Raw genomic sequence first — 26,808 nt, 5'->3', positions numbered from 1 at the left:
TATTTTTGATATAGTTACACCTGCATACCGCACGTCTTGTTATGTCTACGCAGTTTTTAGACATGTCTGTGCTGAAGTGGCGCCGCTGTTGTGTACACATTGTTTGTGTCCGTTTAATTTACAATGGAATCTATGGTAACCGGTTGCTCTAGTGTTGATATTAATCAACGTGTTACTATTTTAGGCCGGGTGTGTTCAGTACTTTGGCAGGGTAAGGTCCCTAGGTCTGTATTAAACCGCTATGACCATGGCGATTCTTGCAAGGGTTCACTTGACGGCGTTTCCGAGCCCGAATCAGATCTGGAAACCGATGAAATAAGTGTTATTGGTGTTGAATGGGACATTTTCCGATTTGGTAACCATAATGGCACTGTTGATGGCACCTTTTACTTTTCTCCTAGGCTAGCTCTGGCATTTCAGCGTGCTATAGCAGAGGTATATAACGTCTATATAGACCATGGTAACGACTGGATTCGTGATAATATATGGATGACTCCTGCTGAGAGTATGGTTCGTAACTATGGTGGCAGTACGTGCTCCTTTGTTGAGGCATCTAAGGTTGACACTGGGATATCACTTTCATCTGCTATATATGACTGTTACGTCTGCGATGACGTTGAGAATGCGGATACTTTAGACAAGACTCCTCATGGCGCGGGTCAAATTGGTCATGAGTTTGTAGGTCGTTCAGATGCACTTTCATTTTTCAGTGACACTTCTAATTTAGTCAGTTTGGGACTTGAACGCCGTCGGATATCACATTTGGGTGATTGCAGTGAATATAAGTTTACTCGTTTGCGTGATATTAACCTATCGTACAATTTAATCTATGACTGGGATTTCGTACGTAAAGTTCTATCATTGATCCCACGTACATCAACCTTGAACCTGAGTGGCAACTTGATATCAACAAATAAGGGCCCTATTGTATCCGATAAACTAAAAACGCTTGTACTATCCAGGACTATGGTATCGTCATCTGACCTTGAGATACTACTCAATGGATTACCATCGCTTGACACCCTTGTTCTGTGTAACAACGCTTTTACCGAGTTGCCAACTTTCATGGAAACATTGCACCTATCATCTCTGGATTGCAGTGAAAATTATATATGGAACTGGTGGTCTGTACTCAACTTGGTAAGTTCGTCTAAAAGCTTGACCAAGTTGGTTCTATCCAATAACAAGCTATCTAACGTTTGCATGGACCCTGCTACTCGTTCCCAGCTATCTATATACACCGCTGGGATGCAGCTAAGTGGTGGTAATCGTGATGCGTATACTCATTTACGTGAGCTCTATTTGGATGACAACTACATCTACGACTGGAAGACCGTTTGTGAGTTATCTGTTTTATTCCAGGGGTTACGTGTATTAAGGTTTAACCACTGTACACTGGGTAACAAGACTAGTGATACTTTTGACAGCCTCGATCGTCAGGTATTGATTGCCATATTCCCCAACCTGGAGGTCCTTAACGGTGTTGAGATTAATAAATTCGATCGCATCAATGCTGAGCGTTACTACATCACTCTTGAGCACAGCGGTCGTGCTGTTTTTGATGACACCAACGCTCACGTTGGACTTCCGATATCGCATTTGAGTCGTTTATCTGCTATTCATGGCTCTCGTGACCCTGGCCAGAGTACTGCTTCAACATCAGCCATTCGATCAGTTGAGGTGTCGTTGATCCCCGATGGCGACTCTGACAGCTTTTTGAAGCCCGCAGTCAAGCGTAGGCTACCATTGTCGACAACTGTGATGGACGTGAAGATGCTGTGCTCCAAGTTGTTTGGTATGGACATGCGTGATATCATATTAGTATACAACAACGGGGTGAGTTTATTGTTTCTGGATACATATTTTTCAGTCGATGCCTATAAGCGAGCGTATGATAGACAATGATAGTGATTTATTTTTGTATGGTTTTTCTGACGGGTATCAGATTCGTGCTCAGTCGCGTACTATAAATGACATTCGTTTACGTCGTGGCGTTAATGCAGCTAGTTCTAATAAAGTAACTCGATAGTAATGTCTGAGGTGTATACTCTTGAGCCTCCATGTCGCGGTCGTGTGATTCTACACACCAGTGAGGGTGAGCTTGACGTTCGTCTTTGGAGTTCGCAATGTCCTTTGGCCGTTCGGAACTTTGTGCAGTTGTGTCTTGAGGGTTACTACAACAACTGCATCTTTCATCGCATAATCCCTCAATTTATGGTACAAACCGGCGATCCTACAGGAACTGGTCACGGTATTTTAGTAGTCCAGTTATTTATGTGCTATAGGAGGTGAATCTATCTATGGAGAATGCTTCGAGAATGAGATTGTATCTAGACTTAAGTTCCGTTATCGCGGTAGGCAATATAGAAACTGTATATATTTAACAGGCCTTGTTGGCATGGCAAACACTGGTGGCAAACGTACCAATGGCAGTCAGTTTTTCATTACATTAGGTAAGTGACTACTGCAGTCCGTTTTATGCTATCTTATGTCATCACTGATCTACGGGACATAGTCACCTGTCTATTATGTTCTCATAGTTGACCCACTTGGTATATCCATTGCATTACAATATCTATTTCAGAACGCGCTGACTGTTTGAATGGCAAGTACACTTTATTTGGGAAGATAGAGGGGAACACTGTTTACAACTTAATTAAGATTGGCCAATCCGAGGTTAATCCCAATACCGACCGTCCTAAAAACCCACCTCGCATAACACATGTTGAGGTTGTGAATAACCCATTTCCTGATATCCAACCCCGATTAATCGCCCATTCCGAGCTGACTGATGAAGAGGACGTCCCCGTTAAACCAGCGCCTAGTGCTGTGAAGTAGGTCTTCAGCATTGTTTTATATGATCACAGGAAGAAATGCTTACTTTCTTTTGACGATGGTGGTTACAGTGATGAGGAAAAAGCCACTGTGGCATTGCCACGTGTGAAAAGTGCCCACGAGCTACTATCTGATCCGAAGCTCTCTCGGGAGAGCGTCACTGTGGAGCATGTTTCCGAACCCAGTGAGGATGAGGGCTCTAGCAGTGACCACAGTGTTGATATGCCAGTGCCTGTGGAGCAGGGAACTGCAAACGATCGTAAGCGTGAAATAGCGTTACTGGAATCTGAATTGCGTCGTGGCGACAAAGTTGGTATCGTTGGCCACGACGGTGTCAAGTACTTGACACGCAAGGAGCAACGTAAAAGTGGCAGTAAAACGGATACAATGGCACGGTTTACCCAATTTACCAAGCGACTGTCCGAGATATCTAGGAATACCTCGCTTTTATCCAAGGAAGGTACTGAAACCGATGAGGGTACGTTTGTCTAGTGGAACGTTCACCGTTGGTAGACCTTGCTGACGGATCTTGGTTTGCCGGTCGGAAATTACAATTTTCCGTTGATTCCGTGAAGGTTTGTTTATGGAGTACTGTAAAAATGTCTATAGGCATACGAAGCCGACGCTGGGAAGGATACGGTGTGTTTATGTTTTTGCTCGGCACATCAGGTTACAGCTGACTGTGTTTGACCCTCTGGGTGACAAGGACAACCGCTTAGAGTTCATTGCCAATTTGAAGCGTAAGGTGTGTTGATTGCAGTGTGTATATGACGATTCCTAGCGTCAGAAGGGTCACACCACGGGGGACAATTTAGACAGTTCGCGCTGGTAGTGTGTATATAAAATGCAAGTTTTAATCAAGACATTGAGTGGTCAGCGTGTACCATTTGACTTTGAGCCTGGTGACACTATAGCTCAGGTTAAGCGCAGCATCCATGAAAATGAGCGTATGTTGTTGCCATCGATACACATGATTACCTCAGCATCATTTGATCTCCGTCAAATGCGTTTAATTTATTCTGGTGGGTATGTCATAGGTATATACATTATATCTAGGCCGTCATTTGAGCGACGAGTTAACACTTCGTGACTACAAGGTTATTCCCGGCTCTACCATCCACATGGTTCTCCAACTTCGCGGTGGCTAGGTGCTGATCTACTTGGCATTATTGCCAACTTTGAAGAATCCTCCCGAGTTGTCTAGGATTGCATTTTTTTTCTTTGGCGCTGGTTTTGCCGCCTCTGGGTTACACAACTCGATGCCTATGTATGATTGGGTTTTGTCAAGACCACTTACCTTGTAGTGGTGTGAACACTAGTGATGACGACATTCCATTGGTGGCGCCGCTGCTTTGTATTGCTATTTGCCGTTTCTTCGCTGCGCGAATATCATTCAATCTGCTAAACTTACGCAATTGTAGTTTCTGCTGTTTATGTTGCAATCTTAGCTTTCCATATCCTGTATGTTTTCCTAGCATTCCGAAGCCATCACCTGTGATGCGTTATCTGTCATCGACTAGACATACCACTTTCGAGGCCATATTCCTCTTCTGCTTCCTCTCCAAACTTTAGTCTATTTGCATACTTCCTAAACTCGCTGACTGCTAGTCTTTCCTTAGCCTTTCTTAATCGTTTTCCTCCACGTTTGGTGGACTTGCGTTCTTCGGGTACCGGCAGTGATTTCTTTAGAGGTGCTGGTGGTGGCTCCTGTGCCTGTAACAATTCACTAGTATACATAGCTACATACCTTCTGCAATGCCTGCTCTATCATATTGCGATATTCCGCGCCCATACTTCCGTCTGTGGCTTCCTTGAACATATCAATCTTGGCTGCAAGTGACAATTTCCCCGATACTAGCTTTACAGCGCGGTGCTTCACCGCCGAAGGTGCGTTTTGTATGATATCGCAGGAGTATATTACCCCTGGTACCACTGTACCCTTCCTGTTGCCCCCAACGAGCATTATATTCTGCGATGGCATTTTGGCCAGCGTGGTCAGCCCACCAGCCTGCGTGATCAACCTGGCTGCAAGGGCAGTGCCAATGATCGCACTGACATTTGGCGCCAAAAGCGCCATTCGTGTTTCTAGGTATACCAATATCTGGTGCATATTATGGCACTGCAGCTAGACTTACGTCATTCCTGAAGTCTGCCAGTATCATCCCCTCGTTACACGCTGCAAGTACCTGTGTTAATGATCACGTTCAACGGGGATGCAACACACCTCTTTTAGTACATGTGATGACAGGTATGACCCCGATGAAGTGGTTGCCGCCACTGTAATTGCCATGACCATGGTATTTGGCAAGATGTCACTTAGAGTGACCTTTGTGAAGTCCTGAAACCAATGATTGCCACTAGCTATGTAGTACCATTTCATTTTGTGCTCTCCTAACAACTGCGATGTAGTCCAAAGGGGAGTACACAATAGACTCCAGTTTGGGGAACCTTTTCGAGTAGATATCTCTGACATAGTTGTATATGTTTATAATTTCATTGTCAATCTCTTGTACCGCCTGGTTGCATTCCTCTATCAATGTCAATTCGGAGTGGCTCCAATCCTTCTCCAGTGCAAGCTGCCTTACTTTCTGTATCGATTGTGCTATGCGTCTAGGTACTTACCTCCAGTAACCCGTTTAGCTTGGGGTCATTGACCTTCTTTGAGAAGACAAAGTGCGGGTTACTAACTGAGGAAAAATACTCCTCCACGGCGTCTATAATGGGAGCATCATCATCCGATTCGCATAGTTCCGATATCTGGGTCCTATTGTTCTCTGCACGTTCGCTTTCTTCCTCTTCTCGCTCTAGTTCCTCAAGGTCATCTAAAAACGAATCGACTAGGGAAGCCTGTGGTTACATAGTGCTTTATGATATGTTCCTACCATTTTGTGCGATATTTGTTAGTATTGATCCATGATTATACCTAGTTTCCATTGGGTTGACCTTACACACTGATAGCGACTATAGCGCCACACTGTCTATATATATCGCATAAAATGGACGTTATACACGTTTTTGGATGATGTTTAACGCTATGTTGTTATAGATTCTGTAGGTAACATTGATTCCATGATGGCTGGCGTTCGTGTTGGTTTGAGCGCTCCCATTGAGCGCGTGAAGTCAACTTTAAGTGAGAGTGCCGGTGATATTAATTCATTCTGCCAGGCTGTGTCCCGCTGCTCGCTTAATCCATCTCATCGATATGTCCTTTACACTGTGGATTCTGTTTACGAAGGTCTTGAGTTGGATAGTTCTAGTACACCTGGCAATGCGGCACACAAGAATGTTACGCGGCATCTATTCAAGTTGCCTCGTGCAGTGTATATCCCTAGGGCACCTGAAGGTTACAAGTTTGGCCCTGATTTCGGATCACTGCTTGACTCTCGTCTTGATGCTAGTACCCTGACACTTCAGGACATGTCTACGATAGTGAACAACATCATCGACATGTGCGAGTTCATTGCTGAGCATTCCTTGGATACTCTGGTTGGTCCCTTGAGGCCTAGTGTCTTGTCGTTCCTTGAGGCATACCGTGAACGTTTACTTGCAGATCGTCGCTATGGTGAAGTGAAGCGGTTGAGGTTTGCTACTGAGCTTTTGCATGTCACCAAGTTACATTCCATTGACTGTGACGACCTTGTATCCTACATATCCAATATGCTGGGCAGCAGCCCAGGGTTACTGCGTCAAAGTACTCCCGACACTTTGGAGTACCTATGTCGTATGAAGCTGCCTTATGACTTGCGGTGCCGTATTGATGGGTTGTTTCGTAGCTTATCATGTACCCACCTGAGCGTTGATCAATGGTCGCATTTATTTGCAGTGGCATGTCGTGCCAACGACAATCGCAATACTGTAGACTGCTTCATTCAGCAGTTTAAGGTACTCTATCGCGGGTTGCGTGTTGAAGCAGATCACAATCGTGTATCCCAGGGTGCAATAATGCATGTTGTCCGTGGTATATCAAATTTGCGCTGCAGGATCTGTCCATCGGATCCGTTATGGTCGAATGTATCCCATGTAATCGAGTCGTTGTGGCCCTTTGTCAATGTTCGCAAGGGTCGTTTTTCCAATTCAGAGTTTATTGCAGTTGCTGAATGCTACTTCCACGGCCACCGGTCGCTACATCCTCAGTTAAGCCAGGGTGCCCGTGACTGTTTGGATATTTTGATACGTGAGTTCCACCGTCGTCGCGGCTCGTTCCTGCTACGCGACTGGGTCAATGTCTTTGAGGTTCTGGAACATGCTCGGGATGCCATGGCCGTTAACGTCTTGATGAACAAGGGTAGCAGCTACTACATACCAGTGAGCACGATCCAGCGCGCCTGGGTTGAGGATGTAAGCGCCCAGCTGTCTGAGATGCCACTGGAGTCACTGGCTGACAGTGTCTACTCGTTGAGTTTCCCGCAGTGCTCGAATTTGTGTAGACACTTGGTGCATGCTGGCTGTTACGCCGAGCCCCTGAGTGCGGCTTTGGAGCGCCGCTGTCTGGCCCTGCTGACTGACTTGAAGTACCACACCACCCGCCACGTATTGGATTTATACTTTTTCCAGCTACAGATGGTCTTACCACCACATAATCCGTTGAGATCAGCTTTACAGAGTAACAAGACTGCCACTGAGATGGTATCGGGTATATCAAGTTATAACTTGATACGCCTTCTTTCCTTGAGCTTGGGCACCAACGCCTCCGGGGTCATGTTGATACTCAACCAGCTTTGTGAAAGGATTGAATCTAATCTACTATCACTTGGATTTGCGGAATCATGTAATCTACTATCTCACGCGGTATCATATCAGCACTGGGCACTTGTTAATGCTATATTGTCGGTTGCAGTCCCTCGTGTCCTGAGGTCCCACGAGGGCCACAAGTGCTTGAGTAGGCTGCTCGATCTGTCCAAGTTCACTTTTTCCATGCCTGATTCAGGGTCAATATCAACTCCAGCTACTGTGCTGCAGTCACTAGTGCTGGAGCGTGCTGCTAACAACGTCCACCATCTTGGTTTACCGTAGGTTCTACACATAATCCTCATATTGCCCAGGCACCTCGACTTGCTTTTGCGCAATTTATCGCATTGTAAATTCACCGATTGCACAGGGCAATCGGCGGACTCACAACAGCTGTCGCCACATGTTAAGTCCCTGCTGGAATCTGCGTTATCCCACGCCATGGAGATTGACCTCTGCGGGTACACGGCAAACCACTTTGCCAGCATGGTTGAGGCACTGGCACAGCTTGGTATACGCCATGATATGCTATTGGACCGCTTGGTGTCCAGCTGCGTGGCATCGTTGGTAGAGGCTGATATATCCGTTGCTGCTACATCGTTGACATCACTGGCATCAAGTCTAGCCCGAGTTGACCATCGGGTTCAGGCGCTGGGTGACTTCTTCGAGCGCATACTTGACCTCGCCCCTGTACCGATATCCAATTGGGACTTTGAAGCACTGGATATGCAGCAGCGCATGGCGCTGCTGCACTCCATATCGCTGTATGGCATTGTTACCGAGAGCCTTGAAGCAAGGTTCCTGGAGGTGGTCGCTGAATGCGAACGCCTCGTTAGCAATTCAGCGACCTCTGGCATCAGTGCGTGCACATATCGCCAAATGTACGATACCTACATATCGCTACTGGTTGCTGGAATGCCAAACATGGGTGTTAGTGGCCGGTATCCAGTGTTCCTACTGGAGCACCTGCCGTGCTACCACTGGTTCAAGCACCAGGAGACCAAGCTAGCTGATTTCAAGGTATCAGGACTATACACTGAGATTAAGGTAGGTGTTGACAAGTTGATTAATATTTACCAGGGATGCCTGTCACAGCTGGGTGTGACTGCCGGGGAGCCTCAGGTTACAGGTGCGTACTTTGCGCACCTGGTATTCACCGACAGCGGCCGCGTGTTATACTGTGTACCACCCAGTGATGAGCTGATTTGGCGCGTACCGCGCAACGAGGCATACCCATGCTCCAGTGCCAATACGCTGGAGCATCTGCATGCCATTGGCGAGTCTTCCCGCGTGATGCAGCACCTGCAGAAATCAGGTTTCGAGGTACTGCCGCTGTACACGCGGCAGTGGGAGCGCCTGGACCAACAGGGGCGCATCGCCCTTTTGCGATCATTGTTGAAATTACCAACAGAACCCGGTACTAATTGATATTTATATCTCGTGGCTTTATTAGTCACACGAGACATTATACTTCCAGTGACCGCTTCAGTGGACCTAGCTTAGGATTGTCAGTGTCTTCCCAGAGTCCCATCCATGAATCTTCATCCCAGGCGCGTCGTTCTGGGTTGTCCAGGGCTTTAGTCCAGGAAGCGCCGCTGGTGGCCACTTTCTCTAGTATAGCCTCCATTTCCACGCCAGTGTCCTTGTGAACGCCATCTGACCTTTCTATCTCCTCGGGCAGCATCTGCCTAACCAGAAGCACCCTTCTGTAGGCGTGCATAAGGTTGTCTACCCGTTTATAGGGTTGGTTGATTGGTATTTCACACAGTCGCTGTAGAGTCAGGGGCTCGCATTCAAACTTGTTCAGCGTAGCCAGGAGTGACCGTCGTTCCTCAGCGTAGTCCATGGAGTCCATTGAGTCAGTGCTGCACTGTTTCTCCTGCTCGTATATCTGGTCGAATAACCTGCTCCAGACTACCAGTAGCAGCACCTTCACTACTGGCCACGGGTAGCGGCAGGTACCCGTGGCTGCGATATCCTCTAGCATAAGCACGCTCTCAGTATTGAGCTCAACCGGTGAATCCAGGACGTCAGCTTGGCACACAGCGTCTGCAGTGCGCTCCACAATGCGGCGATACAGCTCACCACTAGTTTCCTTGGGGCCACCTTTAAGATCACCCTGTAACTTCTCCAACTCCTCGTCCCTAGGCACTGCCTTCCACAGCAGTGACTCTAGTTTCAACATCGGGTCTACTTTATATACACATAAGGCGAGTCAACAGAGCCCACATGGAACAATGTAGTTATCTATAAATAACAGATACCGGAATCTTATAGGTAAGTAATGCTTTATCCGTAGAAATCAGTCATAGTGTATCCATAAATCCGGGAATTATAATAACTTCCATATATGCGAGACCACAGAGACGTGAAGATATACGGAAGTTATATCCGAACATCATCCAGTAACATCCTCAGCCACTTAGCACAAACACAGGTTTTGTCTATCCCTAGCTCCTAAAAATTGCATTAGTCTCATATAATCTTCCTGGGTAACATATATATTAACTAAAGGGTGTGCCTAAAAAGATTTATATAAGGTGTGTAGAGTGTCCAGTCATGTCTGTTGCATTACTTTCTACATCAGGCGGTGTTTAGTTTATCTATTAAAAAATTGTTATCACACGTAAATCCAGGTTAATAATATTTCTATACTAATGGAATTACATAGACTCATTGCTGATGTATAACCTTCCGTAACTACCTAATGTGAATGGTTGTCTACACCAATATGGTAGTCTAAGGTAACACCTCAAGAACCATTAGCTTTGGTATTGTATCTAGCAATTCGCCATGGATGTCTGCATCAAGGGCAGGCGATGCAACCTCGGCAGGCTCGTTGAGGCTATGCTGGTGGGTAGCACTTTGCTAATAGGTCTGGATCAATTCGAGCTACTCGCCATCTCCCGTCCTCATGAAGTGGGATTGCTGTATACCTATTACCTCGGGACTGTTATAATGACACTGTGCCTTGCACTAAGCAAAGGGGCGTATATCCGTCAATGCGTGATTGAAAGCTTGTTTTGCCACGTGTTTGCCACGGTTGTGTTATACGGTTCAATGTACCTGCCCGATGGCTATCTCGTGGTACGCATCCTGGTGACGATGGCAACTGCCAACCTTGGTACCGTACTAGGGTTACAGCTGCTGGCGACCTACTCGAGCAACGTGACGTTGTTCCTGGCACTGCTCGCTAGCTTCTACTTGGGATTCAGGTTGCCCAATATGTGCCGTGCCCTGGATATATCTACACTTGGCATGTACGGGATGTTCCTGAAGGAGACACCCGCACAGCCACTGTTATATGCAAAGATAATAGCGTGCGTCACTGTAGTGGCTATACGTTACAATGCGGGTTTTATTAAGGGCAAGCTTCTAGACAACCTGTGGCTGAACTACCGGGTTTACCTGAAGGTAAATACTCTCAGTAACCCTTTCAGGCGCCTGTATCGTGATATAAGAAAGAATACACTCATGTGGTCCTGCCTTGCTAATCTAGCGGGTTTGACCTTGCTTCTGGTAACGCTGCCACCGCATATGATACTGCACCAGTCGCCTTTATCCACATCATGGATCTCATGGCTAGAGACCTATGAGTTGTGGTCCCAGTTTATAGGGTTGGGTGTCGGTATATTCCTACCGCTGCCAATTCGCAATTTAACGTGGATCACAGTTATACTGTTTGCCACGTTCCTGCTATATATCATCCATGTCCTGGTTTTTGCATACTTCAATCGGTACCTATGGATTACCATGGACTATGTAACTCCATCTTGCGTTATATTGTCGTTTATTGCTGGGTATACCCTTTCTTTCGTAGCACGCCGCATGGCGGCCATGTTCTTCGTGCGCACATGTCTTAAACATGGCGACAGTGGCACGAAGCCTTGTTGTAACTCTCTGAACCAGGGTAAATGCTTCTGCATTGAGCAGGTAGGATACCATAAATGCGAACCGCGTGGTGGCGCTGGCAACCAGAGCTTAAACCCACCTGGAACAAACCATGTTATATGGTTAACACGAGATGAAAGTAGCTGTGTAACAAAGTGCGTACCCTTGCGGTGTAGGTGTGATAAAGCGAATCCAACACCAGACTGCAATACATGCAAAAACCATGAAAAAACTAAACTAAAGTGCAAGACTCAAGAGAAGGAAGCAACTAAACATAAGGACTGCTGCTGCAATATCGACAAACTGTTATCAGGTAAACGACCGCCCCGTGAGTGTGACAAACCGAATTGCATCACTGGTGGAATAACAGTGATACAAACGTCGACACCCAGGATTGAGCCCAAGCCACCAATGTCGAATGTATATCAATGCCGGTGCAACCCCAATGGAGAGGGGGCATTAACTGCACTTTGCGAAAGGTGTACAAAGTACACAGCCAAAGATCGCAGGTGCTACGAATGGATCGCTTCAACTCAATCGCAGCATTATATGCTAAAGGATGCCCATGCTTCCACGTGCTCGGACTGTGATCTGACACTGATTCTAAGGGCGACACCCATAGGATACCGAGGCAATGTTAACTGCTTGCCTATGCCATCTGAAATCAAGCTTAGCAGGGGCTGGGCTAGTTGGAATACAGATACAGATCGAGTGTACCTTGGATACATAGATTCCAAGTGCCCAGCATGCTCACTTGTGGAAGTACGCCCACGATGCTTTATCAAAGAGAATATAATGACAATGAATTCCACCTACCCAAACCACTTTACCATAGAGGATACATACATGGGATCATGCTGCCACGACGGCTTAATGCTTAAGATTGTATGCCGAAAACGAGATATGTACCCCAATCTACATTGCAGACTGTACCCAAATAAGCGTTACACAGTTAAATATGTGTACTTCACCTCGGCTGCAGTGATGAAGGAGGAGTTAGCTGAGCTGGAAAAGGAAAAGGGTGGCAGTGCACCCACTGAGGCTGCTTCTAAAGCTGCTGACGGTAAATCTAGTACCAGTGAGAAACAAACTGGATCGCCAAGAGAAAAGGGTAACAAGGGAGATAAGTCGCCCAAAGATAAAGGTCAATCGTCACCAGATAAAAAGAAAAAGAAAAAGAAGGAGAAGGAAGATAAGTCAAAAAAACCTAAGGACAAACTAGCAGATCAATCACAAGGTAAAGATACACCGACAGCTCCATCACCAGCGAAAGTTGCACAAGCAACTCCATCGCCAAGAGCTAAAGATGCAGCGTCAGCTAAAGCTACACCGACAGCTCCATCTTCAAAAGGTAAAGGTACAACACCAGCGACAGGCACACAGGCAGCTCCATCACTACCAACTAAAGCTACACCGACAACTCCATCACCAGCTAAAGGTAAACCGACAACTTCACAACCTAGAAACGCAGTGTTAAGTCTGTTGAGACAAGCTTTAGGTACACCTGCATATCCGTCGCCACGATCAAGAAACAGACTTATGGAATTGTATGATGAATTAAATCCGGAGAAGGATAATCCACTTAAATTCAGTGGATTGTCATCGTTAGCATCACGATTCAGCCAGAGATTTCCACGTAGATATTTGGTGGATAATAAATTGCCACCGACACAGGATGACGATCCAACTCAAACATCTGATAAGCAGCCTCCAGTTAAGCTTAACCCTCTAGATTTGGAAGATTTCAACAGGTGTTGCTTCAGTATCGCCACCAGGGTTTTTGCATATTACCATGAAGTAGATGGCGATAAAAACCCGCGGATATGCGTTGATCAGGAGATAAAATGTCAATGTGGCTCGGATTGTAGACCTGGGTGTTGCATCAGGGTTAACGTAACCAGCGAAGCACAGGAAAAGGCAAATATAGATCGCAAGCGCTTTGTAGTAGCAGCTAATTTCGGCTTAATATACATGATAATACTGGCATTATGTGCACTGGTGGAGGTGGTGTATAGACGACCTGGTTTAACAGCTGGGTATAACCTAAGAATGGACCTTGAGACACTCAAGAAGGAAGTTACATACATGGGTTGGGAACGACCAATTAACCTGTGGCTATACACAGCAACACCGGAATCTGTATTGGAAATGGATCCCAGTATTAACAAACGAACGGAAAAGGCACGAGATATGTTGGGGACTATATTGCCATACAAACTGCAGAAATTCGAGCATTGGGCCCAGGAGACCGCTGCCACGGAATTTGCTCATTACAACGAGCCCGGAGACCACCGGTTAGATGCAGTGAAGGTAGCAATGCTAGAGAGTGCTGTCATACAGACACTGAGGTACAAGGCCAAAGGTATTAAACAATACCTGTCCAAATGGGAACAAAGATGGAACAAGGAATTGTCACATTACCACAGGACATTTATAGGAAATATGAAAAAACAAGCTTTCAAATCACGAGCAGCACAAATAGCAATGTTCGATCCCTTTATTACAGCCACAGAAGCCAGTAAGCTGCACCAATACAGAGTTGATAGCTGGAATGAATTAACAGAAGAAGTGAGGATGTCACAACTTATACGCAGGCAAGAGACTGAGATAAATGATATTGATATGGAAAACAAAGATATACTGCAAAATGTAAGACAAATGTTACAGAAGGTCTGGAAAAAACGAATGCAACACCTGTTGCGCTGGAAGGCAGCTAACCGATGGCTCTACGAATGGTCAGGGTTCATAAAAGGATTCTACGAACTAGAAGACATGTGGTCGTACCACGATAGTATAGACTGGCTCCATTATGAATCACAAATAAGAGGTGTGTAAGCATTAAAATGCCTCACATCACGCGGCACAACGTGTCTAATAATCGCTATATGCCACAATTACACACTCGCGAACTTGTATCGCGTATTAGATACCTAGTTGCAGTACATGGAGCGTCATGAAGATATGCAGCAGGCACCCGGGAGCTTCCGGCAACTGGTAGCCGTATCTCGTGCACAGCAAAGTGTGCCAACAGATACAAATACACGAACTTGTACCGACCAGATAATATTCAATGAGGTGTGCCACTACTGTATAGTAGGAGTCCCAGTATTAGGACGATTGACATTAACCAGTGAATCGCTAACATTCGAACCTGATGCAAGAGATGCTACTGTTAAAGAACGAGGATGCAGCTACTACCAAGTACATATTGACCTCACAAGCATAGCGGAATGTGGACTTATAGGAGTATCGTCAGACGACCTGAGTTCATATGATGGCGGGAATATGCATTGCAACGGCCTGTTGCAAATACTCCTAAAATCACGTACTAAAGAATGTTCAGGAGCACAAGCTACGGATAGCAGTACTGCAGTCACCGAGGAAATTGCTCCAAACGATAAAGAAAAGGAACGCAAGAATATGAGCTATGTTATGCAGGGTATTTCCAAACTATCGTACGTGGCAAACATGGCAGGATTCTCCATGACACCACGATTACCACCGGAAAAACCAGTGCAACAAGCATTCCCAACAAAAGTATTTGTAGTATTCGCATTCTTCCAAAAGGAAGTTGCACATAAATGTACATTAGCACTCATGGAAGCCATAGATGCAGCACGATTCCGAGAGATCCAGCATCCAACCAGGCATAGGATATCTAGCGTGCCGTTTGCCTCAAACGCACTGCTAGAGATGCTGACGCAAAGTTATAGAGGCGATGAACAGGAATCCACACAAATACGCAGACGAAGGTCACATGAAACTAGTACCAAAAAAAGTAATAAAAAAGAAACTGCATCAGATCATGCAATCGGTATAGCAAAATGTGAAAGTGAGTTGCGAGAGCGCGTTGAACGCGCTTCAAGGATACTCAAGGCTGATATGGTAAGCCAACTAGTAGATAACCTGCCACCAACACTGGCCATACGAGACTGGGAACTAACTTTCAAAACATCGCATGACGGAGTGTCGTTCAGTACACTATATAAAAAGTTGGAAAACCACGATGATTGCCTGATGGTCATCAAAGATGACCGAGGTGGAGTCTTCGGCGCATTCACAGGACATATTGGAATATCATACAAGTTCTATGGAACCGCCCATACATTCGTATTCAAGTTTGTTGATGGGAGACTCAAGGTATACAGGTCCAAAGGAAACAATAAGTGCTATGTATACTCTAACGAAAATGCAATCGTCATCGGTGGAGGTGCTAATTCAGCACTGTCCTTGCACGAAGCATTCCAAAGCGGTACTACCGCCACTTGCGAAACTTTCGGAAACGAGCCGCTGTCGGAGTCGTTCGTATTCAACGTAGACGAGATGGAAGTGTGGACCTTCGGGAACTACCTCGTGTAATCTAGGTCCCTACCTAGCCAGTGCCACGTTATCCTAACAAGAAATAGAACTCTTGGTTAGCAAGATATACACGCTAACAATCGCATGTTAAAGGCCAAAGTGTCAATGCCACCCACAACTTGAGATAATGTGATATTGTAGCAACACACCGTGCAAGAGCACAATAGAAACTGAACTCGCACACCGTACCATTGGATATAGCCATACACATAAAGATAAAATGAAGTGTTTGGGACATAAGGGACACTATGACGAACTGCCGTCAACAGAAGCGGGATCAGACCGCTATTCTGTTGGCAGTACCCAAACAAGGGATACACAGCCCAGCTTTAGATATCCTTGCCAATTAGCCGAATTGAGGTCACATATAGCCGCAAAACTAAATGTTATACACAGAAGGACGGGGAATATAGCCCGGTTAGCACGAAATAAGATCTTGATAGACAGAGCTACCATGGCAAATATACTGCAACTAGATATCGCACAACATGACATAAGAGCGTTGGAAATATCCTTTATGATAGTGAACATGGTCAGTGAAATGAATGAGAACTTGGATGGTATAACCGATAGGCATTGTGATGTCGCAATTGAAACCATGGCAGTAACGTCAGACACTGATCTATGTTATACACAACTGGACCAAGTAGTAATGGAAATACTTACTATATGCGCTATTTGGGGAGTAGAGTGCAGTACTGGTACCAATATATCCAGGATATGCTACCAGCTGTTGAACAACATAGCCGCTGTAAAAATTAACGAATACCTGGGATTGTATACCAAGCGGTGGTTGAAAGACGTTGCAACGGCAACACCTGATGAACAAGTCCACAGGTTAACGCTGCTTCGTGAATGCCTTAAGGCAAGACTCCTGAACGATGATGAGCGTAAAGTACTAACAGCACAATGTCTATGGATAACGCAATACACCAATAGCATTTATCTGGATGAAATTATCGCAGCCTTACTGGCAGATCTGTGGGAATACGGACTCTATCGCATTGAGGAAGTAGATCTCAAATCTAGAACCAGGCTTTTATCAAACATCGTCTCAAAGGGACGCTCGCTTGACTCGTTGTTGCCAATGCTGACCCAATATGCAACAAGTGATATACTGGCCGATAGAAAGATGGCAATTGCCGCTATCTACAAATGCGCCGATAGCATGCCACATCGCAAAGAGATTCTACGTTACATATCAACATGCCTGGAACGAATTGACATGGATGCATCCATACACCACCACGAGCTACTAGTCCTGAAAGCTGCAGTTTTGCCACATGTCGATGCGTGCACGAAGTATATACACAAGCTTGTTACGCTAATAGAAAACTTGTTATCGCTACCACCCATGTCGATACTGGAGCTTGCACTATCCAAGGAAACGGATAAGCTAAGTACCCTGGCAACACAGGAATACTTCGCATTGCGTAATATTCTACAGGCAGCGATTGCCACCATACACAGGGCTAGTGCCTTAAACTGCTGGATAGATATGGAACGTAATGACCTCATGCTATGTACGTACCTCCCAGTACTCTGCCCGGACCTAGGACCATACTCAATGGCACTCGTTGACGAGTTGTTGGACCTAGATATATCCCGCCCAGGGCCGGATGTAAATAGTGATGCTTACAAACCCGTTGTATACGAGACTACGAAAACATGGATACAAATAGTGGATCAATGCAGTGGTACTAACCCAGACGATGTAATGAAACAAGTGTGCTTCAAAATATCAAGCAAGGTTATATCCCATATGCTAAGAACAGGATGTCACAATACAGGGCAATCCGCAGACATTCTCACTGGCCTTTTGAAACTCATCAATAAAGTGACGGCTCCCATTGGAGTCGGTCCATCATATGTAGATATATCGGAAACATTGGCTTGGATAGCTACGTGGCTATCAGTGGCACCAAGCAAGGATGTGCCTCAAGGCTCCGAGGCCATAGTGGCAAAGTGTATCAAGAGATTAGTTAAAGTAACGTTCCCTGGAGTACATAAAACTAGGGACTCCCATCCTTTGGCGGAGCCATCAACTGAACATATACGGCACAACTGCGTTGCAGGGTTCGAGCTTCTGCTAAGGACTCCTTGGAGTCCTAGCATAGATTCAGTATTCCTATGGCTTAGCATGATATGGGATAACACAGTAGCGCAAACTGTGTTCAATGCACTAACAAGGAAGTTAGAATCACAGAGAACCACGAAGCAGTTGCTACACAGTTTGGTCATGTTTGCTACAAACGCCAAGATACACACTGAATGGAATATGGACACACTGGAAGCTATGCACCAGATGATATATGCCGTTTTAAAACGATGGGAAAAGGAGGCGTATGGATGGAGAATAACGTGGATAAACCATAAGCCTGTTTTATACACACCTGGACTACGGTCCCAGAAAAGAAGGTTGGACACCCATATACCAACCTTCCTGGGACAATTGATGAAACAAATTGAATTTGAAGCTACTAGGATATCAGAGGCATTGCGTACACCAATGGAACTGTTGGACGGAGATATGAAAGTACCAGAAAGTATACGAAAACCGTTGATAGACGACTGCCCAGGAGAATGAAAGCGCCGGTGTCAAGAGAAACGTTGGCACAAGTGCCTTGGGCTGGTGTTGCACGGTTAACAGCATTGATTGAACAGGTATTGGAACGTGGACCCAGAGATAATAAAACGTGGCTGCTACTGTTGAAGCGGTTTGAATTAATACTGCACTCATTTGGACACAAGCATCTAGCGAGGGTCTTGGTTATGCTACCCAAAGGACTGCAGATACCACCTGAACTAGTACCCAAATTGAAGCGACAAGCATCTGCCCAGGTGCCTGAGTCTGATATTCTATCGTGTTGCGGTATGCTGCACGGCATGGATAGATTAGATATAATGGATCCAGAGATGCTGGAGCTACTCAAAGAGAGGATATGTACTACTATTGGCGGTGCCACTGGACCATACCCATTGGCACTGATACTCAGGTGCTTCGCAACACGTAGTGATATTGAAATGTGTACCCATATACTGCAACAAATGCAACGATATATCCATGATATAGAAACTGCAGCACTAACAAGAGTTGTTCTTGCTGTAGTACGTGCGTTCCCCAAGGATTCCGTCATTGAGCCCCTGATCACTCCATTGGCAATGGAAGCCTCAAAACGAGCAACAGATATAAACACGACGTCACTTGTCAAGCTATATATCGCACTCTGTAAATCGCAATATACCATAAAATCACTTATCTTACAACACCTAGAGGAACCTATCGTTAACAGGATTTCGGCGATCAGTGTCCAACAGGTTATTATGCTGCTAAGCACTGTAGCCAAGTATAACCATGCCACAGCGATGGTCCAGGAACTGATACAAACTTTATCGCAAAGAACGATGACAACCAGCCAAACTTTGTACCTAATATCAGCATTGGCCAGGTTGAATATGAAAGATGGAGCTCTAATGAATCAGTTAATGACGCAACTACAAAACATGGATATCAATATCACGCAACTGGCGAATGTAGGTTATCTTTAATGCATCACACAATATACAGATATTTTATCTCGCGGGTAACTGGGATTTAAAGCATATAGATCATGAGTGGTATTACCATAAATTTGAACAGGTATTCACAGATGCAACCACAACAAAAGAGTTCGCTACCATCGCATATGGTGCATATAAATTGAATATGCTAGATATCGTGTCCAAATGTCTACAGCAAATAGATAAACTAAGAATCAATGAGGAGCCCCTTGACCAGGCAACGGAGATGATGCTGCAGAAGTTTCTGCCTCAGGACGATATCCCTCCACGTAGTCACGCTCACCAGAGTAGTCACTCAGCTGTGATAAATTAGAACGATACTAAAAAAACATACAGCTCGAGCTACCGCGATGTGCTTGTATCCCTCAAGACATGGAGACAATGGACTTATGTCACTATCACGGTCCCAGACACTAACATAATATATAATAAACAACATAAACATACGTAAATGATTCCACAGGACCTAATTCCCCAAGAGTATAAGATGGTGTAAGGCCACTACGAGATGACGCATTCCGTTGACGAGTGGAATTACAAACCTCAACCATAGACATACGACAGCCAATAGCATCAAAATTCAACTTGCTGCCACGTAAACAACGACCACGAAGAAATGTACATAAACGCTCCTTACCCAAAAAAGGGTCGGAGCCATATTGCGATGAATATACGTCACAACTCAGACGTTCAGTGCCAGATACCCCGAAATTAACGTCACGCGATACAGATCCACATATGTCAGATATACTTAAACCACCTACAGACTATGTCACAAAGGAATCATACATACCTAGTGGCGTTTCTGGACTGACTGAATCCAAAGATATGATATTGTCGGTAAAGCCACCCTGAATATCAGCATCACCAGGCTGCTTTATCAAACATGGTAACACATGAACATTGTAACCATCAGACATTGTAGAATCTAGGGTTTATACTGAAAATAAAACCTCAAGTGTGTCACACACAACCATGGCAGCATTAGCCAAGGAAGTTAGAATCCTATTGACAGGACCTGAATCTAGGTTCTTCCTAGCATATAAGCCTACAGGATGGTATCTAAATGCACCCTTTAGCCAAAAAGGAAATGATGCTGTCATGGCACCTGTGGTTGCCACCAAGCTAGGAATAGACCTGAATAAAATCACCTTCCCAAGTAAACTCACAGCAAGTCAAAGCGGAATTGTTATAGGATGCACAGATGATGCCATGCATAAGTATATACGCAGACTATTGGAATCAGGAAAGTGTAACATGACATACCAATGCATAATACACGCAAACAAGAGCTATAAAGCACTAGTGGCCAAATCTAAATTTAAGCATTCATTTAGATGTTTCAATCATAAAAAGGAGATAACAACAGGAAAATTCAATATTGAAGTAAAATCAATAAAACAACACCCAAAACATATTATAAACAATATACCAAATGGAGTACTAAAGCAGGGTATCGCACAACTTATCGCAATGTCAAATACATGTATAGTAAAGGATATACCGAGCCACTCACAAAACGGAAGTATGGAGTCGTCCACAGAAAAGAGTAACTTGAATCTAGATACAAGGTTCCAAGAAAATTGCCACACTATAGAATATACAATGCAAAATCTAAAGACATATTTAAATAGTAACACAAAATCCAGCAAAATGGCAAAATATAGATATATGGAAATAAGCACAAACTCCCAAACGATTAACAGGAATATCGCACAAGTACTGGCGGCACTAGGATTAATAGTCGTCAATAAAAATATTAACAGCAGTCATAACGCAGTCAATACGATGTGCCTGCAACTATGTACATTGCAGTTGCAGCATCCAATCCACAAACAACAGATAGTAGAAGCTAAGCTGCATAAAGAAAAAGTTCTACCAAAGGAGTGGATGGTCACTCTCCACGATGACGAGACATGAACTCACGCATTTTGCGCTGAGTCTCCATCTCACGCAATATAGAAGGCTGGACATCAACCATAGCGTGAGTCATAGCAAGCTCATGCTGACGCCACTCAAGGGGTATCTACAGTATAATAGATATAAACAAAGTAGACCTACCTCAGGAGCCTCATATTTAGTAATAGAGCCAGGCTGCTCATAACTACCAGCGGGAGATGACAAAACCTCAGATGCAATGGCCTCATTCAAACGCTTCTCCTCAAGAAGACGCTCAAGAAATCCTGGCTTGTCAAGATACTCCAAGTTGTAATGAGATATAGGCAAATTGTGGTCAACAGCAACCTGAGCCTTCTGTAAACAACATTGTGGCATTAAACAACTATATTACCTCAGCCAAAGATGAGTCATACTCATACATACGGTTCACGTCATCCTGAGTAAAATGAGCACGATGCTCAACCAATGACTTCATCTCAAGTAACTGGCAAACTGCCATAACACCTGTGTGTAATATATACCAGATTAATAACACTAACCTGGATGAGAGATGAATGGAATACGCTCCCTGTGAGCACCAAACATCACAAGGGCGTCACAGACCCGAGAGCCTAAACGACGCACACAAGGATGTATCATGTTTAAATATTGTAATAGTGTTTCTTAGAGTAACAGGATCAAGACGACATAAAATTGATATAGCATGGGGGCGCGACAGTAACTATAAAATAAAACTAAATTAATAAGAATTAAAATCAATCATGTGTCACTATCATCCTCTATTTGTGATAAATATTGCGATTCGTGCTTGATCGATGGAGAAGCACCAAACTCACCCTGTATATATAATGTACAAATAATTATAAACACCTACATTGTCAAGCTTTATCTTGATCAAAGAATTTATCTTGTGCACACGAAAACCAAATATACGAGGTATATACGGTTGAGGCGGGTCCTTAGGAATCAAATGAGGAAATGATAACAAAAATATATGAGGAAATGAACGACCGATAAAAGCACCGTCAATCTCAGCATGAGCCTCATTAGATTTAAATAAATAAGCCTCCTGACAACGAGGACAATACTTCTTAATGCGGTGGTTGTGTAACGTGTCACTGAAACCAACAGGTAAAACGTTCTGACGCTGACAACGAACACGAGGACAGTGACCAAATACACCCTGCTGAAACTTCTCTTTCTGATAGTATATATACATATTCATAAAAAACATACCATCAGCTGAAGACCCATGGGTGACGTAATAAAACGAGCATGAATCATACCATAAAGGTCACTAGCACAACGATAAAGCTGTAAAAACGAAGCATCCATGAAAACTTCCTCAGTAGGAGCATAACCTAGAATCATCTCCATGGCACTGTCATAGTTCTTCATAGACTTAAGACCACATAAGTTAAATTGATCCTGAATAAAAGATTCTTCCACCTAAGTAATGAATAGACCAAACAAACAATCAACACACCTCCAAAAGAAATTCATGGCCGTCAAGTGATATGAACCAAGGAATCCATTTCATAGCATCGTCACTGTCCACCGAAAGGTCTTGCCAATCGTCCACATCCTCCTCCATGGCGCTCAACATGGAATTCACAATACCATAGCCAACATCACGGACTCATAACAATTAAATAAATATGAGTCACTGTATGTAAACAATTGGAATAACAATAATAGTGCCCAAATATTCCATCATAATGGTACCTATATTTCATTATGAGTGGGGAAGGAAATGAAGATGTAATGCGCTCTATAAATATAGTCAGTAGATAGTCTATAGTATATATACAACACCTCTGATAAACATAAGGACATAATTAGTCCCGGTAGTTTGACTTCTATAACAACCACACTCACATAACTGCGATGCATAGCAGACAAATGTGTAGCCACAATAGGACACATAAAAGACACAGTGGATTCTATATTTCAATTTTAAAATGCAGTGTATCCGTGCAATCCGTTGGTATAGTAAAAGGTATCTAGGAACCATAGATAGAATCCCTGTACTAGGAATCTTTAACACATCAGTAATGTTCCACTGAACTATGTACTAACAAACCTGTAATATTATGAAGCTACCACAAAACACGGCATTCTGCCGAGAAATACATCTGCAATTGGCAAATGTAAACCCTAGGATATCGGCAGGATACCATACAGGGCACTGGCTATCGAGTAACCATGGATGTACAGTATCGCCAAAAGTGAATCAGCCCGGGTCATTGCATTACCTAGATACTAAGAACAAGAACACAGTACCTAGAAACAACCAATCTGATCCAGGACCATATAAGCCACTGGATATCCAAGAGCATAATACATTGAACATACTAGGATATCGGTGTCCCTGGTCTAACATGCATACAAGAGCATTTATAAGATACTACAACACTAGAAAATGCGAAAGTACCAATCCGAGATACCGACCTACGAAACCTGTAGGTAACAGATATACCAAAGAAAGTGAAGATAAAGATCCATACAAATACGCAAGAATTAAACCTGATCCGAATTCTACAGAAAATATAGGTAACTACTATGATATAAGAGATCCAAGGAATAATGTTGTTTCACCCGGATTTCATACAGCAGACCCAAGAGCAACGGTAACCAGTAGAGAACTCACAACTGAACAACTCTGCCTGGAAGAAATGGATTCAATAGTCGATTTGAATACGGATGATAATGATGTAATACAACTCAAAAAAAGATGCTTAGTCACAGGAACGTGGTCCACTGTCGAGGCACCAATAGATACCTTAACACCATCGGACACAATTGAAGCGGTGTTGCATAACTGCCCAGACTACGCACATTTGCGATCTGTGGAAGCCATGTACAAGCATATGGAGATATTAGAAGATGCAGGTATCACACATAGCCACAATGAAATACTAGGACAACTGGTTGAACATATATGTACACTGGCAAATAATAAAGCATTCAAAGTAAACCAGGCTATACTCATAGCAATGATATATGATAGACACAATATGCTCACAGATGAATTGACATACGCTATCATAAAAGTAATTAAAGAACAGCTATATGCACTGAGGTCATATGATATAGCAGCAGCAGTCATGGTATACGGGAAGTATAAAGACAGGTTCTCACCCATGCTTAACGCACTCGGATTAGTATTCTATGACCTCATGGTTGCCGGGAAAACGGCAGTCGAACCTAAAGGACCCAACCCAAATGAAATGATAGCTGTTGTAAAGGCATACGGAAATGCAAACATGCCAGTCAAAAGAGTCATAGACGCAACCTACGGTGTTTTATACAACCATATAAATGAAATGACGAAAACACAATTGACCGTAGTACTACAGTCATTCTTCCAACTCACAAAGGATAGCAACTATGTTGAAATGTATACAAAGGCCATTGCAGCCCTGGTGGGTGAACCACTGATTTACGTGGATAACTTCCAAGCATACGCAGAAGAGCAATTAGGCATAGACTTTAACACGCCAAAAAATATATACAATGTCGAACTACTGAAACAGAACGACGATATCACAATACCAGATACACTAAAATTCATGGATGCAATGGCAAGGTGTAATAGTGAACTGCTAATAAACTCAGTACATACAAGAATAGAATTCAAACGATTATGGAGTGATAATATCAGGAAAGGAATCATGCCATGGAAGGGACCGGTAATAAGCACCCAAGCTGAATCCATATCTACGGAACAAGTCCCTTATGCAAGTACCTTTGTGGACCGACCAAAGGAAGTTAACTATAAAGACCAAATTATAGTCCTGCACAAACGGATGCTAGAAATGCTACGGAATATAGTAGAGCCGATAATCGACCCTATATGGTATCTAGAAGTCATATATGCACGTAGTAATGTGGAACCGAGAGAATCCATGCTGGATAAGCATTCCTTATATACAACAGGGATTAAAAACACAAACTCTAAAAAGTACCCAATGCCAATATTTAAGCCCGATATGCTGGCAGCATTTTCTGAATCGGATTTCGCTAATGCAGCATGGGAATATATAGAAAGTATTAGGCTGTTTACTACGGCTATACCTGATTCCGGCCACAAAAAATTGTCAACGCAAGATTTCATTAAGGAAGTTACAGATGACATATCATTGGGATCCTGTACAAATGATCAAGTTGTACATCTTAACGAATATGATATACCACAATGTATAGCAGCACTGAACGACTACGGGAGATATGATACAGGCCTGCTAACAGAAACGGCATGGTGTTTGGGTGCACTCTACTTTAGGACACTTTTCATCACACCAAACTCCTTGGATAATATTTACCCAAGGAGCTTGGTGCTGCAGCATCCTTATCTCTGCTTTATCGAATCTGATGATACCCAGATGATACCGGAAATACACAGAATAAAGCAATGTGATCATAGGTTCTACAAACCGGCACCGGTGTATGCGCATATGCTGCAGGGTAATCCTGGATTGTACGGACTGGCGATATACTCAATCGGGAATGTTATACACAGGATATCAACCCAGGATGTTCACTCTGTGTTGTGTATGCTACAACAAGTCAACGATGCAGTACAGAATATAATCCACCCGTTCTATGTCACAAGGAATCTAGGCAATCCATTGCATCAGTATAGTGCCCTTTACTATACTGGTAACTTGGTTATGTGTCACAAAAGAGATGAAATACCCGAATCAGTAATAAACACAATTGTGATCCAAACACAAAATAGTATCATGGAAGTACTCAAGTCAGAACCCTTCAAGCACGTAGGAGCGATTCTGAATAATGCAGTAATTAGTTTATTCACATACATAATAACGGAGCGAGAACAAGAGAGTATAGAGCTTACCATCGCAGAGATGTCACAAATGTCATTTACAGTTTCAATGATAACGGCATTTTACGACATGGTGACAAACCAAGAGAATGGAGTAAGGAACCACATAGAGTTGCAGCAGAGAATACTTAAATTAATAGGAACTGAGATAAACAACCTTTCGAAAGACGAAATAGACTGGCAACATGATCAACAAATATCACTAGTTTCAAGAAATATGAAACATGAAGAAACCCGGACTTATGCAGACAAAATTGATACCATAGCAATCAAAATAGAAGCGAATGATTACAATAAACTCACTGAAGCACTGGGACCAGCGGTTATAATGGTACCTCTAAACAGTGGTACCCTGGAACTTATACATACAACCATGCAAATCATGTATAAAAGAGTGCAATACATGGGACCAAGAGAATTGATAAGAGCCGTTATATCAATACTCGATATGCAAACAGCACTCAACATGATGCAAAATGTAACAGAAGAAGATCCACAGGCTCAGGTCGTACAACTACTAGAAATATTAAAAATAATCTGCAAACAAAAGATAAGCGCACAAAACATTGATACACAAGATAAAGAACGATTCAGTAGGCACGGAAGACAGACGTTGAACTCAGTACTGGAGTAAATATTATAGACTCAAAATACCACATATAGTTGCAATAATCGAAATGACACGT

General features: G+C 43.8%; 15 protein-coding genes across 15 annotated transcripts; 10 read left to right on the top strand and 5 right to left on the bottom strand.

Annotated features, from left to right (window-relative positions):
- Positions 1 to 98: 98 nt before the first annotated feature.
- Positions 99 to 2,056, top strand: BBOV_II006350 (uncharacterized protein). Its single transcript, XM_051767004.1, has 2 exons — positions 99 to 1,836; positions 1,871 to 2,056. Exons 1-2 carry the CDS (start codon positions 124 to 126, stop codon positions 2,027 to 2,029), a joined length of 1,872 nt encoding a protein of 623 aa, XP_051623198.1. The 5' UTR covers positions 99 to 123; the 3' UTR covers positions 2,030 to 2,056.
- A 57-nt stretch (positions 2,057 to 2,113) lies between these two features.
- BBOV_II006340 (peptidyl-prolyl cis-trans isomerase cyclophilin-type family protein) lies at positions 2,114 to 3,674 on the top strand. The gene is made up of 9 exons (XM_001610102.2): positions 2,114 to 2,251; positions 2,286 to 2,354; positions 2,388 to 2,453; positions 2,585 to 2,834; positions 2,868 to 3,313; positions 3,349 to 3,410; positions 3,445 to 3,474; positions 3,512 to 3,580; positions 3,617 to 3,674. Exons 1-9 carry the CDS (start codon positions 2,215 to 2,217, stop codon positions 3,665 to 3,667), a joined length of 1,080 nt encoding a protein of 359 aa, XP_001610152.2. The 5' UTR covers positions 2,114 to 2,214; the 3' UTR covers positions 3,668 to 3,674.
- Positions 3,675 to 3,676: 2 nt separating this feature from the next.
- Positions 3,677 to 3,987, top strand: BBOV_II006330 (NEDD8). Its single transcript, XM_051767876.1, has 3 exons — positions 3,677 to 3,782; positions 3,819 to 3,857; positions 3,892 to 3,987. The coding sequence occupies exons 1-3, from the start codon at positions 3,680 to 3,682 to the stop codon at positions 3,981 to 3,983; spliced, it is 234 nt and encodes a 77-aa protein (XP_051623197.1). The 5' UTR covers positions 3,677 to 3,679; the 3' UTR covers positions 3,984 to 3,987.
- A 2-nt stretch (positions 3,988 to 3,989) lies between these two features.
- On the bottom strand, positions 3,990 to 5,727 carry BBOV_II006320 (pre-mRNA processing ribonucleoprotein (Prp31) C terminal domain family protein). Its single transcript, XM_051767406.1, has 10 exons — positions 5,718 to 5,727; positions 5,458 to 5,682; positions 5,208 to 5,423; positions 5,060 to 5,173; positions 4,971 to 5,021; positions 4,583 to 4,936; positions 4,362 to 4,548; positions 4,247 to 4,327; positions 4,133 to 4,213; positions 3,990 to 4,098 (listed from the first exon to the last, which is right to left on the bottom strand). Exons 1-10 carry the CDS (start codon positions 5,718 to 5,720, stop codon positions 3,992 to 3,994), a joined length of 1,419 nt encoding a protein of 472 aa, XP_051623196.1. The 5' UTR covers positions 5,721 to 5,727; the 3' UTR covers positions 3,990 to 3,991.
- A 140-nt stretch (positions 5,728 to 5,867) lies between these two features.
- On the top strand, positions 5,868 to 9,051 carry BBOV_II006310 (uncharacterized protein). Its single transcript, XM_001610099.2, has 3 exons — positions 5,868 to 7,844; positions 7,878 to 8,610; positions 8,644 to 9,051. Exons 1-3 carry the CDS (start codon positions 5,905 to 5,907, stop codon positions 8,989 to 8,991), a joined length of 3,021 nt encoding a protein of 1,006 aa, XP_001610149.2. The 5' UTR covers positions 5,868 to 5,904; the 3' UTR covers positions 8,992 to 9,051.
- Positions 8,615 to 10,073, bottom strand: BBOV_II006300 (PPP4R2 family protein). Its single transcript, XM_001610098.2, has one exon. The coding sequence runs from the start codon at positions 9,746 to 9,748 to the stop codon at positions 9,029 to 9,031; it is 720 nt and encodes a 239-aa protein (XP_001610148.1). The 5' UTR covers positions 9,749 to 10,073; the 3' UTR covers positions 8,615 to 9,028.
- Positions 10,074 to 10,146: 73 nt separating this feature from the next.
- Positions 10,147 to 14,349, top strand: BBOV_II006290 (putative integral membrane protein). The gene has a single exon (XM_001610097.2). The coding sequence runs from the start codon at positions 10,357 to 10,359 to the stop codon at positions 14,287 to 14,289; it is 3,933 nt and encodes a 1,310-aa protein (XP_001610147.1). The 5' UTR covers positions 10,147 to 10,356; the 3' UTR covers positions 14,290 to 14,349.
- An 18-nt stretch (positions 14,350 to 14,367) lies between these two features.
- Positions 14,368 to 15,873, top strand: BBOV_II006280 (TLD family protein). The gene has a single exon (XM_001610096.2). It carries the CDS (start codon positions 14,398 to 14,400, stop codon positions 15,811 to 15,813), a length of 1,416 nt encoding a protein of 471 aa, XP_001610146.1. The 5' UTR covers positions 14,368 to 14,397; the 3' UTR covers positions 15,814 to 15,873.
- Positions 15,874 to 15,993: 120 nt separating this feature from the next.
- Positions 15,994 to 18,449, top strand: BBOV_II006275 (uncharacterized protein). Its single transcript, XM_051767658.1, has one exon. It carries the CDS (start codon positions 16,034 to 16,036, stop codon positions 18,398 to 18,400), a length of 2,367 nt encoding a protein of 788 aa, XP_051623854.1. The 5' UTR covers positions 15,994 to 16,033; the 3' UTR covers positions 18,401 to 18,449.
- A 14-nt stretch (positions 18,450 to 18,463) lies between these two features.
- Positions 18,464 to 19,783, top strand: BBOV_II006270 (uncharacterized protein). The gene is made up of 2 exons (XM_001610095.2): positions 18,464 to 19,347; positions 19,382 to 19,783. The coding sequence occupies exons 1-2, from the start codon at positions 18,586 to 18,588 to the stop codon at positions 19,685 to 19,687; spliced, it is 1,068 nt and encodes a 355-aa protein (XP_001610145.2). The 5' UTR covers positions 18,464 to 18,585; the 3' UTR covers positions 19,688 to 19,783.
- Positions 19,559 to 20,319, bottom strand: BBOV_II006260 (Ribonuclease H2 non-catalytic subunit (Ylr154p-like) family protein). Its single transcript, XM_001610094.2, has 4 exons — positions 20,168 to 20,319; positions 19,822 to 20,134; positions 19,709 to 19,787; positions 19,559 to 19,673 (listed from the first exon to the last, which is right to left on the bottom strand). The coding sequence occupies exons 1-4, from the start codon at positions 20,292 to 20,294 to the stop codon at positions 19,569 to 19,571; spliced, it is 624 nt and encodes a 207-aa protein (XP_001610144.1). The 5' UTR covers positions 20,295 to 20,319; the 3' UTR covers positions 19,559 to 19,568.
- Positions 20,320 to 20,323: 4 nt separating this feature from the next.
- Positions 20,324 to 21,303, top strand: BBOV_II006250 (uncharacterized protein). Its single transcript, XM_001610093.2, has one exon. It carries the CDS (start codon positions 20,350 to 20,352, stop codon positions 21,292 to 21,294), a length of 945 nt encoding a protein of 314 aa, XP_001610143.1. The 5' UTR covers positions 20,324 to 20,349; the 3' UTR covers positions 21,295 to 21,303.
- BBOV_II006240 (uncharacterized protein) lies at positions 21,231 to 21,944 on the bottom strand. Its single transcript, XM_001610092.2, has 4 exons — positions 21,813 to 21,944; positions 21,665 to 21,777; positions 21,436 to 21,627; positions 21,231 to 21,400 (listed from the first exon to the last, which is right to left on the bottom strand). Exons 1-4 carry the CDS (start codon positions 21,910 to 21,912, stop codon positions 21,269 to 21,271), a joined length of 537 nt encoding a protein of 178 aa, XP_001610142.1. The 5' UTR covers positions 21,913 to 21,944; the 3' UTR covers positions 21,231 to 21,268.
- Positions 21,945 to 22,009: 65 nt separating this feature from the next.
- Positions 22,010 to 22,918, bottom strand: BBOV_II006230 (casein kinase superfamily member). The gene is made up of 4 exons (XM_001610091.1): positions 22,760 to 22,918; positions 22,510 to 22,722; positions 22,148 to 22,474; positions 22,010 to 22,110 (listed from the first exon to the last, which is right to left on the bottom strand). Exons 1-4 carry the CDS (start codon positions 22,877 to 22,879, stop codon positions 22,033 to 22,035), a joined length of 738 nt encoding a protein of 245 aa, XP_001610141.1. The 5' UTR covers positions 22,880 to 22,918; the 3' UTR covers positions 22,010 to 22,032.
- A 378-nt stretch (positions 22,919 to 23,296) lies between these two features.
- Positions 23,297 to 26,796, top strand: BBOV_II006220 (uncharacterized protein). Its single transcript, XM_001610090.2, has one exon. The coding sequence runs from the start codon at positions 23,367 to 23,369 to the stop codon at positions 26,754 to 26,756; it is 3,390 nt and encodes a 1,129-aa protein (XP_001610140.1). The 5' UTR covers positions 23,297 to 23,366; the 3' UTR covers positions 26,757 to 26,796.
- The last annotated feature ends 12 nt before the right edge of the window (positions 26,797 to 26,808 follow it).

This window comes from Babesia bovis, chromosome 2 (genome assembly GCF_000165395.2).
Source record: "Babesia bovis T2Bo chromosome 2, whole genome shotgun sequence".
NCBI classification, from domain to species: domain Eukaryota; phylum Apicomplexa; class Aconoidasida; order Piroplasmida; family Babesiidae; genus Babesia; species Babesia bovis.
Note: the sequence above shows the minus strand (reverse complement) of the source record. Positions and strands in the feature narration are given on the sequence as shown.

Excerpts from the sequence above, each read along its gene's own strand:
- BBOV_II006350 (XM_051767004.1), top strand. The coding sequence starts at position 124 with ATGGAATCTATGGTAACCGGTTGCTCTAGTGTTGATATTAATCAACGT. Across the intron at positions 1,837-1,870 it reads TATTAGTATACAACAACGGG|TCGATGCCTATAAGCGAGCG; the intron begins GTGAGTTTATTG and ends CATATTTTTCAG.
- BBOV_II006340 (XM_001610102.2), top strand. The coding sequence starts at position 2,215 with ATGGTACAAACCGGCGATCCTACAGGAACTGGTCACG. Across the intron at positions 2,252-2,285 it reads TCCTACAGGAACTGGTCACG|GAGGTGAATCTATCTATGGA; the intron begins GTATTTTAGTAG and ends TATGTGCTATAG. Across the intron at positions 3,475-3,511 it reads CCGACGCTGGGAAGGATACG|CTGACTGTGTTTGACCCTCT; the intron begins GTGTGTTTATGT and ends ATCAGGTTACAG.
- BBOV_II006330 (XM_051767876.1), top strand. The coding sequence starts at position 3,680 with ATGCAAGTTTTAATCAAGACATTGAGTGGTCAGCGTGTACCATTTGAC. Across the intron at positions 3,783-3,818 it reads CAGCATCCATGAAAATGAGC|CATCATTTGATCTCCGTCAA; the intron begins GTATGTTGTTGC and ends TGATTACCTCAG. Across the intron at positions 3,858-3,891 it reads AATGCGTTTAATTTATTCTG|GCCGTCATTTGAGCGACGAG; the intron begins GTGGGTATGTCA and ends CATTATATCTAG.
- BBOV_II006320 (XM_051767406.1), bottom strand. Across the intron at positions 4,549-4,582 it reads TAGAGCAGGCATTGCAGAAG|GCACAGGAGCCACCACCAGC; the intron begins GTATGTAGCTAT and ends GAATTGTTACAG. Across the intron at positions 4,099-4,132 it reads AGTGTTCACACCACTACAAG|GCATCGAGTTGTGTAACCCA; the intron begins GTAAGTGGTCTT and ends AATCATACATAG.
- BBOV_II006310 (XM_001610099.2), top strand. The coding sequence starts at position 5,905 with ATGATGGCTGGCGTTCGTGTTGGTTTGAGCGCTCCCATTGAGCGCGTG. Across the intron at positions 7,845-7,877 it reads GTCCACCATCTTGGTTTACC|GCACCTCGACTTGCTTTTGC; the intron begins GTAGGTTCTACA and ends CATATTGCCCAG. Across the intron at positions 8,611-8,643 it reads GACTATACACTGAGATTAAG|GGATGCCTGTCACAGCTGGG; the intron begins GTAGGTGTTGAC and ends AATATTTACCAG.
- BBOV_II006300 (XM_001610098.2), bottom strand. The coding sequence starts at position 9,748 with ATGTTGAAACTAGAGTCACTGCTGTGGAAGGCAGTGCCTAGGGACGAG.
- BBOV_II006290 (XM_001610097.2), top strand. The coding sequence starts at position 10,357 with ATGGATGTCTGCATCAAGGGCAGGCGATGCAACCTCGGCAGGCTCGTT.
- BBOV_II006280 (XM_001610096.2), top strand. The coding sequence starts at position 14,398 with ATGGAGCGTCATGAAGATATGCAGCAGGCACCCGGGAGCTTCCGGCAA.
- BBOV_II006275 (XM_051767658.1), top strand. The coding sequence starts at position 16,034 with ATGAAGTGTTTGGGACATAAGGGACACTATGACGAACTGCCGTCAACA.
- BBOV_II006270 (XM_001610095.2), top strand. The coding sequence starts at position 18,586 with ATGCTACCCAAAGGACTGCAGATACCACCTGAACTAGTACCCAAATTG. Across the intron at positions 19,348-19,381 it reads ATATCACGCAACTGGCGAAT|ATATTTTATCTCGCGGGTAA; the intron begins GTAGGTTATCTT and ends CACAATATACAG.
- BBOV_II006260 (XM_001610094.2), bottom strand. The coding sequence starts at position 20,294 with ATGTCTGATGGTTACAATGTTCATGTGTTACCATGTTTGATAAAGCAG. Across the intron at positions 19,788-19,821 it reads GGTCCTGTGGAATCATTTAC|TGTCTGGGACCGTGATAGTG; the intron begins GTATGTTTATGT and ends ATATTATGTTAG. Across the intron at positions 19,674-19,708 it reads ACATCGCGGTAGCTCGAGCT|CTGAGTGACTACTCTGGTGA; the intron begins GTATGTTTTTTT and ends AATTTATCACAG.
- BBOV_II006250 (XM_001610093.2), top strand. The coding sequence starts at position 20,350 with ATGGCAGCATTAGCCAAGGAAGTTAGAATCCTATTGACAGGACCTGAA.
- BBOV_II006240 (XM_001610092.2), bottom strand. The coding sequence starts at position 21,912 with ATGATACATCCTTGTGTGCGTCGTTTAGGCTCTCGGGTCTGTGACGCC. Across the intron at positions 21,778-21,812 it reads TCCATTCATCTCTCATCCAG|GTGTTATGGCAGTTTGCCAG; the intron begins GTTAGTGTTATT and ends TATTACACACAG. Across the intron at positions 21,401-21,435 it reads CTAAATATGAGGCTCCTGAG|ATACCCCTTGAGTGGCGTCA; the intron begins GTAGGTCTACTT and ends ATTATACTGTAG.
- BBOV_II006230 (XM_001610091.1), bottom strand. The coding sequence starts at position 22,879 with ATGTTGAGCGCCATGGAGGAGGATGTGGACGATTGGCAAGACCTTTCG. Across the intron at positions 22,723-22,759 it reads GCCATGAATTTCTTTTGGAG|GTGGAAGAATCTTTTATTCA; the intron begins GTGTGTTGATTG and ends TTCATTACTTAG. Across the intron at positions 22,475-22,509 it reads CCATGGGTCTTCAGCTGATG|AAAGAGAAGTTTCAGCAGGG; the intron begins GTATGTTTTTTA and ends ATATACTATCAG.
- BBOV_II006220 (XM_001610090.2), top strand. The coding sequence starts at position 23,367 with ATGAAGCTACCACAAAACACGGCATTCTGCCGAGAAATACATCTGCAA.